The 15,163-nt window shown below is 32.3% G+C and overlaps 1 protein-coding gene across 1 annotated transcript; it reads right to left on the bottom strand.

The window, feature by feature from the left end:
• Window positions 1–1,480: 1,480 nt before the first annotated feature.
• On the bottom strand, window positions 1,481–12,005 carry LOC139502043 (C-type lectin domain family 10 member A-like). Its single transcript, XM_071291363.1, has 5 exons — window positions 11,960–12,005; window positions 9,708–10,183; window positions 7,430–7,527; window positions 5,676–5,766; window positions 1,481–1,775 (listed from the first exon to the last, which is right to left on the bottom strand). Exons 2-5 carry the CDS (start codon window positions 10,144–10,146, stop codon window positions 1,552–1,554), a joined length of 852 nt encoding a protein of 283 aa, XP_071147464.1. The 5' UTR covers window positions 10,147–10,183; window positions 11,960–12,005; the 3' UTR covers window positions 1,481–1,551.
• Between the last annotated feature and the right edge of the window lie 3,158 nt (window positions 12,006–15,163).

Raw genomic sequence — 15,163 nt, forward strand, 5'->3', positions numbered from 1 at the left:
CATACATGAGATAACATTTAGACTGATGAGCGTTTAGAGAGTTTATTAGCTTTTTACGATAAGTCCGAGTCATACATAAGCGTTTTATAATCATTAGGATTTTATAGGTGACTAAACGGTTTGGGCTTTGCTCATTGTTGAAGGTCGTACGGTGACCTATACTTGTTGATTTCTGTGTCATGGTGGTCTATTATGGAGAGTTGTCTCATTGACAATCATACACCATCTTCCTTTTTTATATATATACACGTAGTTACATTATTATACATAGATACGCGACGTTCTACAGTTAGTGGAAAACTCACGATGATATACATTGAATCTTGTATAAACCCGGAATAATATACACAATGGTTCAGTTTTGTATATTTTATAATTGGTTATAATCAAATGATCTAAGTAAAAAAATCACAGACGTTTTTGGTATTTCTTTAATGCTTTGTTTCTTCCTTTATTCTGTTTCATGCAGTTTTATTTTCCCTATCCCAAATGTAATTAATTTTTTTTTGTAAGTGTTATCAACAACAAAGCCTAATTTATTGTTGTTTATCATTTTTGGATATACAATTGAATTCCACATGACAATACTAAGAAAAGCATTTAAACTTGAAATACACTCATAATTCCACACACACTAAGCGATTATTTTAAGTTAATGATGATATTTTTTTGGACCTCCTGTTGCCATCGTGTGTAATCAATTGTCGTTTTCTCATCCTTTCCACCTCCCTTTCCCCTACTAATCGTTTTTCGTCGCAGTGCACGTGACAGAGGCATAATTCTCTGTCGGCGGCGTAAACTATTTGTGTAAAGCTTTTTATTTCAGAAAGTAGAAGAACTGAATGCTTCATATCTTGTTTACAGAAATCTTATACAACAAATTTTCAGTCAATCGTATTTCAATTGTCCTTGGCTTCATTATCATGGTTTCAGCGACGGCTTGAAAACACACTGTCATGAATATTTCTCACTTAATATGAGAAATAAGATAACTGTATTTGGTATATGAGTTCGTTGCAAAGTCTATATATTTGTTGGTATATGGGTTCGTTGCAACGTACATATATCCGTAAGACAGTCTGGATGTGCACCTTACCTAGATGTCATTTAATGGATCAGTGATCAAGGTGAAAGTTACGTGATTATGTCTGTTTCGCAAATGTCTCAAAAAACTAATTACACTAGGTCATTTATATTTGGAGTATGGGATTATTGTAAGGTCAAATGTCTGTCTGTTAAGTATTATTTTACCTTGATCTCATATTCATACTTCAATGTTAAGTGTTTTTTTGTCTTGGTCTGTTTTTCAATTATCATACGCAACAGGTCAACTACTGATGTATTATAATCTGTAAGGTGGGTATGTCTGTGCGACACAAAACATCATACCTTGATCTCATTGTCATGTGTAATGCTTTTTGTAATACCTTTATTTTAGATACTTTCGACATAAAATCAATGGATAGTTAAACCAGCGAGATATTTTTCAGGTGTTTACTCTTGTTAGATAATGTTACATCAAGTGATCAACAAAAATTGGCGAGTGAAATGTCAAATATAGGTTTTGCAGATAAAATTTTCTGCCTCATCACAATTCCATTTTAACCATTTATACTCAACACCGTCATACAACTGAGCACACACCGAACGATTTCTGTACTGACGTGTTTGTGTATTCGTCCATCGAGTGTAATTCATATGTTTGGTTTTTCCATCGGATGTAAACCATTTGTACACGCCATGGTCATTTTTCCCACCAATCCAGACAGAACGTGCTGCAATAAAAATTGAGCAAAGCATTTTAAAGAATAACTTTTGTCCTGATTTTTCTGAATCCAAAAACAACACTCGTTGAAATAATTGACATTTTTCTAAAATTCTAACTATCATATACTGAATGCCAATGAAAACGCAACACTTTTGTTTTTCAAAAAAATCTTATAATTTTTATTTTATTTATATTAGAACGTTGTGGTTGAAAATGACTTTTAAGACAATTGTCGACTTTACGGTTGAATGATTTAAGAAACAAATGCGAATAAGGGTTATTTTGAACGGACATACACCGAGTTCAACGCTTTTCAACATACGCACCATTTTCACGATTTTGTCATTTAAAGCTTGGCTAATGTCATGAATTTTCCCGCCCTTATAGTTATGAAAACATCTGAGTAAATGCTAGGACTTTCTGACAACCAGAGACATGCAGTTTTGGGCATGATCAACTGAAGCCTTTCACAACATACAATTACGAGAAGACTGAAGTTGTAGCCTCTACAATAATCCAAATCATCCACAAATTCAACCAAAATGGATAATTTAATGATAAGCTACATCCCGGGGTACAAAAAGCAAGAAACGCTACGCAAGACCGATACATTTGGTCTTTAACATATCCGATATCGACTCTGGTGGCTGTCCAAAGATCACGCGAGTTCAATGGTCGTCACAGTACAATCTTTGGAGCAATTTCAGTAAAACACCATGTCTGCAGAAATTGTTAAAGAGCACCACAGTCTTTCATCTAAACGGCCGTCTGGCGTAAACATCGAATTCTGTAGACCAAAAATCATTCATTATGTACCACACATGTTTCACACAGTTATTTTACTCCATTATTCAAAGTACATTTTTTTTTACAATAAGCAGATGTCAAAATCAAATGTACATATTGTAAAAGGAAGTTTTGTTACTTTACGTATACCGGTGATTTGCCACGTTTATTGTGTAAAGGACCGTGGTATATTTTATTTATGTAGTCCTGTGAATATGGTGTAGTGCAGTCATGTTAAGATATTACAGATCCAGAGCTTTTTTAAAAACACCGTAGACACACCAGAATGGCCCAAGACCTCGGTATTACTGCATGCAGTTGCAAAGAAGGCTGTCTTTTCATTCACAAGCAAAAGGTGTAACTAAAAGGGAACGTGCACAACAAAGACATGCAAATACAGAAAGTCTTTGGTACCATGTGGAAGTATAACGTCACCCTAAGCATACATGCAAGAATACAATAAGCGATGAAAACTAAGGTCAACTGATTGTGGCATATATATTTTATTGTTTAGTAGCTTTTGAATTATAAAATTAATACATTTCTAAGTAACCATCATTTTTTTTTAAATAAAGTTATTTTATAATTGAACGTTTCTAATGCATATTTGTAAAAAAAAATATATGGTCCAAATACTCATATGGTCCGGCCTGTTAATAACCAAACGAGTATATATACTCATATGGTCCGGCCTGTTAATAACCAAACGAGTATAAATACTGATATGGTCCGACCATACGCATATGGTCAAAATACTCATATGGTCCGGAACAGTTACATAGGCATATTGCACCCGCCTTGGACAAAAGTCATGCTTTTCGTCGGATTTTGGTCCGATCGAGCCGATTTTGCATCAGATTTGACATGGTTTAGACGATGAAAACAGCCACCAATATCATAAAGTCAACTTGAGTTTGCTTTGCGGGACAAGTGGAATAAAATTCCTCGGGATCACATTAAACGTCCAGGATGATCAATTCCACGGCGCTGTCGAGATTGCACTGCACCACGGGTTTGTAACATTTTTTGTAAGGACTGTGAGTTGATGATTCGACATTGGATGTTTCGTTTACCTATTGCACCCGAAAGATGACAATGAAACATTTTTGTTTGATATCGATCTATTGTTAAAATTGTTAATTTTCAAGATCAATTTATTTTGAAAGATTGTCATTTCTAATATAAATTTCATTGGCACTAAGTATATATTGTACAGTAAAGACTACATGCAAAATTAGTATGATGACGTATGCTTAACCAGTAGCTGGAGAAATACCAACAATTTATATTTTGTACCTGTCACATTGCTTATCCCAATACACACCAACTTATCGTGATCATCTAGATCTATTATCAATTAAGTTTCTTCTGAAAACCAAAGATAAAACTTTGATCATGCTATCAAGTTGTTACAATTTAACTTCCTGATATACTGACGTGTCCTATCATTTAATACTCTTTCTCTATCAATTCAAAATTTCCCACTTTGTAATGAGTTTTTGCATTTAATATATCAAAAGTGTCCAAAGGAACTTATAATAAGTTTTACTTTAAAAAAAAAAAAGAAAGAAGGATACACGTGTACACTTCATATCGCGGTCGTTTCCTTGATAATCACAAACTAGAATCTCTAACACACGTGTTGTCATATTTCAAATCGTCAACTTCCAATTCCCTTGCATCAACATGATTTGCGTTCATTGATTGTAATCCTTTTATTGTTATGACATTTTGAGTGCAGATTCGAATAACGAGAGATACACGAGAAGCAGTAAACACTTACACTATAAACTTGCCATTTATTGTTCCTCTGGAGTTCATGCGATTTTATTATTTTATGCACTTTATAACTATGCTCTTGAGTATTTTATGTGTTTTAAACTTCGAAAAAATACTGTCGGATCTCAGAAAAAATGTCTTTTTTATCACTGTGAATATGTAAGAAATATGATGCATGTTTAAGAATACCATGTCTAATGATACATACTGGAGTACATTACATGACTTGACCACTATTTCCACTTTTTTTAACATAAACAGAAAGACATGTGTTATTTACATGTTGTTTCGTCGTCCGGGCTAATATTTACACCTATATGACTTTTCATCTAAATGGTGGTGACTACCATTTACATAGTGGAACGCAAATCAAATTTAAATCCTTGAGAATATCTAAACATAGTCGTGACGTAAGATCGCTTATGTGGAATCGATTCCATTACAAATATGTAATTATTAGAGTTCATATATAATTAATTAATCGGTATACTGTATGATGTTAACATGCTACAAGATTGCATGAAGGTTCGAAATCTAAATATAAGTTGAATATTTCTTACTTGTTATCTTAAATTTGAAGAAAAAAACAGTATCAATTATTTTTTTAACAAATGGTTTAATCTTAAGGCGATACATTAAACTGCCACCTAGCAAGACATGAATTTCGATTAGTTCAAATATATTTGACTTTGACTAGATAAAAGGATGAGTTTGTCAGATCATTATAGAATTATTCACATTCCAGGAACCACTGGCACATGTTGCAATCAAATATTCCGTTATCTAAACAATTGAATTATAAATTGTTACACAGCTAAAATCTGTAGTACAAGAAATTTACTTTTACTATTTAGTACTATTTCTTTACTTTAAAATTATTGTAATATTTAGGTACTTGTATTCTCCAGTACTTGATTTGTACTTAAAATATTGGTACAAAAAAAATACCAACAATGATCACAATATTCCAGGTTTGAACATCCTAACTAACAACACATGACTAATGAGATTTCAAAAAGACAAACTTTCAAAATGCTGAAAAGGTAACCGTGCAACCAAAAATCTGTCGTACTTAAATTTCAAGTACAAATCAAGTAGTGTAAAATACAGGTACCTAAATATAAGAATAATTTTAAAGTAACAAAATAGTACTGAATATTAAAAGTAGATTTTCGGTACTACAGATTTTTGGTACAAAAAATAGTACCTATGCAAAAGTAGATGTGTGGAAGAATACCAAATAATATGATACCCTTAACCTAGCTAGAAACTTTTCAACGGAAAAAAAAGTCGGTTTTGAATGCATTTATATTAGGAGAAATAGTGCTAAATAAGTACAAACCTGTATGATTACGACTATATTCAGCCAGAAACACGGCTTCATTTTCAGAATTGATATCTGTAAGTGATCCGTTATGTCGTCTGCATTGCTCCTTCAAAACATTGATATTTTGAATTTTGAGATTCTCTATTTGAAAAGGATTACATCATTTTTTGGCCTAAAATATGTGATATACAAGTACCCGTCCACGTCAACTCTGTGTGCTTGTAAGATGTTTTTCTAATTGTATCCATCTGATGAGTTAAGCCTTTTTCAATTGAATATGATAGTTCATTATTATGCTGTACTGTTACACTACTGCCCAAGGTTAGAGAGAGTTTGGGTATCCCGCACATTTGTTATGTGTGTGTCTGTCCCAAGTCAGGAGCCTGCAATTCAGTGGTTGTCGTTTGTTGATATGTTACATCTTTGTTTTTCGTTCATGTATTTTGTTCATAAATTAGACCATTAGTTTTCTGGTTCGAATTGTTTTACGTTTGTCATTTCGGAGCCTTTTATAGCTGCCTACGCGGAATGGGCTTTGCTCATTGTATAAGGCAGTATGACAACCTAAAATTGTTAATTTCTGCGTCATTTGGTCTCTCGTTGGGAGTTTTTATCATTGGCAATCATACCACATCTTCTTTTGTAAGTAAATATTTCATTTAAAAGTCAAAAAGACAGGTCAGCAGCCTATTAATCAAGATAATACAGTTATCTATATTCGCGGATATCCACGTTAGTTTGCCTCATTACAGCTTTTAAGTCTATATTATTCGCGACGAATTGATCAAAGTATATTAGGTACCAATATAATAATTGTTAGTTATTGAGTAAGGTTTGAAAGTCGTTCAAATGTATTTCCGCTGCAGGGCATTTTCCTGACATGAAATATCATTGAGCATAGTTATTTAGGCACGATTTTTGAGTCCTATTGTGTCTGATTTTTAACTTCTTTACTGATTCGACCTTTCAACCTTTTCGTATGGAACACCACCGATAAGTCTCTTCTAGACGAAAAGAGCGTCTGGAGTTCTTATGAATTTGGAGTAAGGCTTTCATAGGAACTTTTGCCTTTCAACGTGTTACCTTCGTCTACTTGAGTTTTGAAAAGAATGTTGTCTTAAGAAAGAAAAAAACCGGGCATAGACCACTTTTATAAGAAGAACAGAAGGAATACAACATTCAAATGCGAACCATCGAAAACAGCCTCCGATTTTGAAGTTCAAGATAAAGATATGGATGCTGTGAATAACATAATCTGATCATATTACGTCAAATAAAGGCAGTAGTATACCGCTGTTCAAACTCATAAATCCATGGACAAAAAAACAAAATCGGGTTAACAAACTAAAACTGAGGGAAACGCTTAAATATAAGAGGTACTCACAATAACCGAAATAAATTGTTCACACAGACAACAAATGCTATCTATTTTTCTTTCTTTTTGTCATCATAAAACTTAAATTTATAACATTTTTAAAGTATATAATTTTAAAGTATAGAACAGTACTGTGACAGTGACGTTAATGGCTGCTCCTTCTAGTGAAATAATACTATGCAGCTACATATGGTATTCAAGATATCCGTGGATACCGATATTATTTTAGATGCCAACCTCAAGTATGCAACGTGGAATGCTGTGAAAGACCTATACCTTAATTATTTATGACAGAAGAAAGGACGGACATCAGGCCTCTCCTATTCGATTCAAAGCTAGAATAGTATAGGAATGATACATTGAAAATACTTAACATAATTGATTCCCCAATTACCTGTGCATCGTTCCAGGACTTTTGTGAATGACTAAAAAAATAGCAGGCACCAAAGCCAACACGTCTAACCCAATCTAAAGGACATTCTGATCCGTCACCTGAATTTATAATAAACAAAAACTTTTTTAATCAGAAATATATGGTTTCTGCATTTTATGTTTGTATGCAATATTAAATCGATAATTAAATTTTTCGATCAAAACTCATTATTTTTTGTACTTTGCGTAAAATTGAAAATATCTCAAATAAAAAAGGCAACGGATAATAAATTTAAAGATAACTGTGTATTATGAGTTCAAGGCGGTGAGGTTATTGTAACAAATTACCAAAAAACTGGCTGATCAGAAATATATTCTTTTGACAATTTTGTAGATATATTTGTTGACCTTGTGTTTGTAGAAGATTGAAGACAAACATATAAAATAAATTCAGATTTGTGAATATTTCTTAACTTTATTATTTATATCAGGCATGAAGATACCCTGCCCGTTGGATATCATCGGCATCTGTACTTCTGTTATGATAATGTTCCTTAATAAAGTTTTGGCAGCATTGTTTGGAAACATTTAGCTCTCATGCTTACAAACATTTTCAGTAAATTATTTTTACAAAACTTTACAATCTCGACGCTTCCTTGATGGAAACCTTTCCAGAAAATGTTTCTTATCCATTAATAATCTTCATGCTCTATAATGGGCGGCACATCTTACAATCCAACCAGTAATTTATGCTTTCATATTGATTTTCCTTGACTTATTTTATAGAAAGATGACTACCATACAGTTTTATTCCATGACCGGAATTTTTGCCATTCCTGGGTCCTGTTTGCCTATTACCATGTCTGCATCATTTATACTTAGTTTTGAGTGCTTTGGCAATGGGCATCACTTAAGTATGTTTATTAAATATAATCTAATGATGCAGTACAATTAGTTGCGTACCGTTCGTATTATTATGGCGGTTTACCTAGCTTTCAAAGGAATATTACACATCGATAACAGTAATACTCATGTTACAAGAACATAGATATACAATGTATACACCTTACTCGTTGCAATTTCTCACAAAAAAAACAAAGATACACTCCTGGATCATTGATATTTCCAACAAGAAAATTTTATACACACTAGATAGATATAGGAAGATGTGGTGTGAGTGCCAATGAGACAACTCTCCATACAAATAACAATTTAAAAAGTAAACCATTATAGGTTAAAGTACGGCCTTCAACACGGAGCCTTAGCTCACACCGAACAACAAGCTATAAAGGGCCCCAAAATTACTAGTGTAAAACCATTCAAACGGGAAAACCAACGGTCTAATCTATATAAACAAAACGAGAAACGAGAAACACGTATATATTACATAAACAAACGACAACTACTGTACATCAGATTCCTGACTTAGGACAGGTGCAAACATTTGCAGCGGGATTAAACGTTTTAATGGATCCAAACCTTCTCCCTTTTTCTGAAACAATAGCATAACATCACAACAAAGAAAAACATACGATAAAATATCAATTGGCAGACTTAACTCAATCACAAAACGTATGATTAAACAATGAAGCTCATTTCTATTTTACACAAGAAAATACATATACACACCTGACCCTTTACTAATTCCCACAAGAAAATAAATACACACACCTTACTCATTGTTATTTCCCACAAGAAAATGAATAAAAACATCTGACCCATTACTATTTCTCACCAGAAAATAAATACGCACACCTGACTCATTGCTATTTCCCACAAGAAAATAAATATACACATCTGACCCATTACTATTTCCCACAAGAAAATAAATACACACATCTGACTCATTGCTATTTCCCACAAGAAAATGAATATACACATCTGACCCATTACTATTTCCCACAAGAAAAAAAATACACACACCTGACTCATTGCTATTTCCCACAAGAAAATAAAAACACACATCTGACTCATTGCTATTTCCCACACGAAAATGAATATACACATCTGACCAATTACTATTTCCCACAAGAAAATAAATACACACATCTGACTCATTGCTATTTCCCACAAGAAAATGAATATACACATCTTACCCATTACTATTTCCCACAAGAAAATAAAAACACACACCTGACCCATTACTATTTCCAACAAGAAAATAAATACACACATCTGACTCATTGCTATTTCCCACAAGAAAATGAATATACACATCTGACCCATTACTATTTCCCACAAGAAAATAAAAACACACATTTGACTCATTGCCATTTCCCAAAAGAATTAAATATACACACCTGACTTACTGCTATGCTTTCTCGGTATCTTCAAATGTGAGTATTTGTTATCTAACACATTGACCCTCTGACGTAGATCTTGTATTGTGTCATAAATTGTTTTCGATGCATTTGTTGTTTCCTTTAGATCTTGTTCGAGCTGTATGGTGCCATCTCGCAAACCTTCAATTTCACATGAAAATGCACGCTTAGTGTTTGCATGTTTATGTTCCAACTGTTGTGTTTGACCTTTCAGGAAAGCGATTTCATGTTCGTTATTAATTACTCTCATAAATAGAGCATGGTAATTTCCCTTCATAACGTCAACTTCCGTTTTGATATTCGTTATGTCTTTCCCATCAACTGCCGCCACTTTATAACTTTGAGTGCTTTGATCCACCAAACTTCCATTGCATGAATATGACATGAAAGAGAATACCATTAACAACCAAATGTTCATTTCATCTATTTTCACGTGTCTCCTTAAATTGTAAATTCTATAAAACCATTAAAACAAATGTCTTCTTTGAAACAATCCTTATGAACACAACAGCCAAAAAAGAACAACTATTCAATTTCGTAATAACACATTGGCTCAGATTAAAAGTGTACAGTTAATGCTTCTAAATATTTCCTTATCTTTTTCGATTTTACGGGTAAAGGTGAACCACGAAAATATTATCATAAACATCAATATTATCAAGTAATTATACATGGTTTTTTTTTTTATTAAATCATAAAAGATACATGGAAATAGTTTAAAAATTAACACGAAAGATTTGTCAACATCAAACTCATTAGTGTTGCTTAAATCAAAACACTTGGTAGGCAAACAAAAATACGAAGCATTGAAAAACAGGAATTCCGAAAATTTTGCAAAATACAACTTAAAAGCGATATTAACCTTGGTTAGAAAAACATTATTAATTTGAATTGAACAACATTTCTGAACAACTAATTTAAAGAAACAAAATATCAATGCAAATTAATTTAAACACAAAATTGGTAAACACTTTGTCTAATCATACCAGCTAGAAGAAACGTTCAGGAGTTTAGGCAACGACCAAATTTTGATAAAATCAGATACTAGGTTTATTGTTTAGTAGAGCTGCATAAACGTTACGTATACATAAGACTCATTAGTGACTCTAGAATAGATTATGGCAACAGTCGTTTATCGATACTTGTAAGTACATGTTTTAATTTCCCTAACTTGTATAATTATATATTTTTTTTAATTTTGAAGCTTAAAACCTGTAATATTTCCGACTTACAAAAAATGTATGTCTTGCTAAATGTCCCTCTTTTTCATTGTTATAACAGGAATATTCTGAAACATGATGAGTAGATAAAAGAACGCCCTTTTCCAATGAAATATAACTTGGTTGTCTTTATATACCTACATGTATATGGGGTTAATTTTTTTAGAAGGATATTTATAAGTCATCCCTTTAAAGAATTAACCTGGACGATAAAATTTACTTATACTTTACTTACTTAGGTATAAAAAAATGTGACACATGTCATTATTTTGCTTGATTAAAGTGCAAATAATATTTTAGGTAAACATTCAACTCATTTGATAGTTATCGTGTTTTGTTGCCAATTGGGGTTTTGCTCTTCAAACTTTTATCTTTGATAGGTTAAAAGAAGGAACATTCCTTTCAGTCGTTTACAAGACAAAATTACCAAAAAAAACATGTTTGACGTACATTTTAACTTCAGAAACAAGTGAACTTTTGTTAAGTTATCGTCAAAATACAAGGACATAATGCGAGATGAATTCGATAATGGAAGATATTCATACTGCTTTTAAACAAACCAGATTAAACACAATCGTGTGTAGGATTTTGACTATCTTATAGATTCATACTTAATCTAGTGGAACCCATACTTCTACCTAGAGATATTCGTTTTTCGTATTATATACCTGCACTTGTATCAAAGTTTCATACATTTTGTGCCAGATCCTAACTTGTTACGTCACTATTAACAATACCTTTTACATTTTTACTCTATTAAATGACCAATTATTCTTATTTTCGATACAATAGTAGTCTTGTATATTATAATGAGGTTTAGTATTATATTTAATCAATATTAAAAAATGTATAGCTAGACAAAACAGAGAAATCAATTCTTCTGAGTAGTTCGATAAAAGTTGTTGAAAATATACAACAGCTTTTCACAAAAAAAACGTTTCATGAGAAAAAGAAGGAAACAAACAAAGCACCCCCCTTTCATAAACTAAGTTGATAAAATTATTTACTTACAAAGTGACTTGTATTTTTCATTCACCGTAACAATTCATTTGTGTCTAGTTTCAAGCAGTGACAGTTACATTTGTACACCCCAGTTCTATTGTTATACTTTATTGTTTCTATTTTTTTATAAAAGTGTAAATTGAATAGATTTATAGATCTATTGTTACGAATAACAATGGATTTTGACAACAGGGTGTGACGTGCGTGGTTTTTGGAAACCCTTGCTACTACATCCGGAAAGCATTGTTGTTCATAACAATATATGTTTTTTTTTCAATACCATGATCAGAAGTGTCTTCAAATAGTGCGTAGGGCATTTGAAACATAGTTTAGGACTGTAAATAGTGAGGGAAGAAAATGTTTGCGTTTCCCTCGGTTTTTGTTTGTGACCCGGATTGGTTTTTTTTCTATCGATTTATGAGTTTTGAACATCGGTATACTACTGTTGCCTTTATTTGCCATCTAGTTTGAATTATAAAAAAAAATCATTTAAATAGTACTCATTTGCCTGAAATATAATTTTCATTCCGTATGGGATATTCCTTTGTCATCCGATTTACTATAAATCATAATTTATGGCCAAACTCATTAAAGACACGTTATTGTTACACTTAGTTGACACATACAACAATACCTACCTTTATGTTGATGAAATGTATTGGTTAAATAAACCACAGATCACTAAATATACTACCGAAATTTACTCAAAGAACTAACTAACATAAATAGCAGTTGTTGTCCAGACATTTCTAGATTTAGACATTTCAATTTCTAAGAAAAAACAATACCAAAATTTACAAAAAAAGGATTCTTCCTGCCCTATTATTAAGTTTCCTCATATTTTATTTCGCCAGCTCAAACGAATATAAATTATTTAATAAATAAAACAACACATACATAGGATAAGTGTGCCTACAGCTGTAGCAGCCTTTAACATTAACTTTACATTCAATATGATTCTCAAACTAAAGTCTTTCAATATAAATGCACACTACCAATCCAATCATACAATAGCACAGTAATATACAGTAACACATTTCAAAACTATCTACAAGAGAGGAAAAATTCATATTAATATAATGTAATATATGCATAGACTCCCATTAACAATAACCAACTCATAAAAGGGTGAGTGGATGGGTAAACATATAGTCCAGCGGCTACAAGCATATTTCAGACGAATTGTGCACATCCTGCTACAGGCGTGAAATTTGGCATAGACCTTCCTCAACTATTACTTTTTTTTAGATAGGGAAGCATTTGAAAAAAAAGTCTCACTTGCGGTAAAAATTCAAAATGGCGGACATCATACTTAAATCGGCCCAATATAGAAGGCTAGTATGTGCAAAGGTATTATTATCATGCTTCCATAATAATATTTGGTACAAACCTTTGTTATGTACTACTTTTGGGTAAATTATATAGATTAGATGTCTTTAAAAACTCTACTCCCGGTAAAATCCAACATGGCGGACATTGTACTAAAATAAGCTTATTTTTTAGGGAGGGTGATTGAAATGTGTTCTAACGTATTGCTACTTTCATTAAATTGTGAAGGAACATTTCTTTGATGCTTCTAAGGGATACAATGTATAAGACATATGTCTTAAAAACTCTTACTTCGGTAATATTCAAAATGGCGGACAAAGAAATATCATTATTTTATTTTGATATTCTGCTTCTTTTCAAAATGTAAAGAAAATGGGGTTTTTTTTGTGGTGGTCATTAAATTTTTGGCTTTAAGGCCACACCAATTTGATTCCTTGTTCGACGGACCCGCCCGCACCTATTTTTTTCAAAACAGATTTTTTTTAATTTTTTTAAATTCCCGCTTCCCGCATCCGGAAATGTAATCATGTCCCTTTCCCGCACCGTTTTTTTTTTTGTAAATATTATAAAAAGATATCAATATTTGTTTTTAAAATCACAGTCTTACCTGTATATATAACGATTTAAAACATAAAAGCAACCCACCACACTGGGTAATATGTGTGAGAATATTTGTTTCAGCATGAAACCTATTTATCTAAAGTTGGAGTGCTCCCATATAATATTTATCATGCATATAAATTTATAATAGCGGAAATACCTGTTAAGAACAAAAAATTGGTTTCTTTCCCCCTTACTTATATTCCCTATCAAAAAATGTTCGTTGTTAGAATAAAGTACAAAGAACTACTGAAGGATTTGCCTTCAACTGCAATTATATTATATGCTGGCGAAACAAAACTTTCCATAGCCGCTGCATGTTTATGCACCAGCCCTGATTGATTCAGGGGCCTGTCGTTCAGTAGTTATTGTTTATTGATGTTGTTCATTGGTATTTTTCCGTTTGGATATATAAATTAGATCGTTGGTTTTCCTGTTCGAATTGTGTACGCTAATAATTTTGGGGTCCTTTATAGCTTGCTGCTTGGTCTGTATCAAAGCCCTGTCTAAAAGGCCTGTGTTTGTTATTATCAGGTTGAGAACAACCCTCCCTCAGACAAGGGGTCATTTTACTGATGTAGAAAAGAAAATAGAAATACCAAGGATTTGTATAGTTCTTTGAGTACAAAACCTTTGAAAACGTAGAATTTTGTACTAAAAAAGAGGAGAGTTGCATCATATTTTAAACAATTTTTTCTGAAGAGGGGTCCATTTACATGACTTATTTTGAATAATATTAAACTGTCAAAGTAAATGTGTTAATTTAACAAAATTCTTGGACATGTTTTGACCATTTAATACCAGATAGATATATAGTTCTTTGAGATAATATGAGCCCTTTTGTACAAACAAATATATTATAACTGATATTGTTCCCTCTTAAAACATGTAAAAGGGATATCTATAACATTAAGGGATTGCCCCAAAACTGATTACGAATTGGATGGAGAGTTGTCTCATTGTCAGTCACACATACATCATGTACATAGAATAGATTTAATTATTTCTTGGTGAACAGGGAAAAAATACTTCAGAAGTTAAAGAAATGTCAAAGTACAAGTGATATATCAAGTTTTAATATTGTCAAAACCTACTATTTTATGTTTACAAAAAAAAATTATAATCGCTCGCCTTTACTTTTCAAGCTTCGCCTCAAAAATTTGCAAATTAAATATTTTTTTTATTAAAATTTTCAAATCGCTCGCTCGCCCCAAATTTTGGAGTCCAAAAATCCGTAGAACAAGAAATTAAATTGGTGTGGCCTTACAAAATTTAGAATTTTTG

The sequence above is a fragment of the Mytilus edulis genome, chromosome 13 (assembly GCF_963676685.1).
Source record: "Mytilus edulis chromosome 13, xbMytEdul2.2, whole genome shotgun sequence".
Taxonomy (NCBI): Eukaryota; Metazoa; Mollusca; class Bivalvia; order Mytilida; family Mytilidae; genus Mytilus; species Mytilus edulis.

Bases quoted from the DNA above. Each gene is read 5' to 3' on its own strand.
- LOC139502043 (XM_071291363.1), bottom strand. From the start codon at position 10,146: ATGAACATTTGGTTGTTAATGGTATTCTCTTTCATGTCATATTCATGC. The intron at 5,767-7,429 runs GTAATTGGGGAA...AATGTTTTGAAG, and splicing joins AGTCCTGGAACGATGCACAG to GAGCAATGCAGACGACATAA. The intron at 1,776-5,675 runs GTTTGTACTTAT...TTTTTATTGCAG, and splicing joins ATATAGTCGTAATCATACAG to CACGTTCTGTCTGGATTGGT.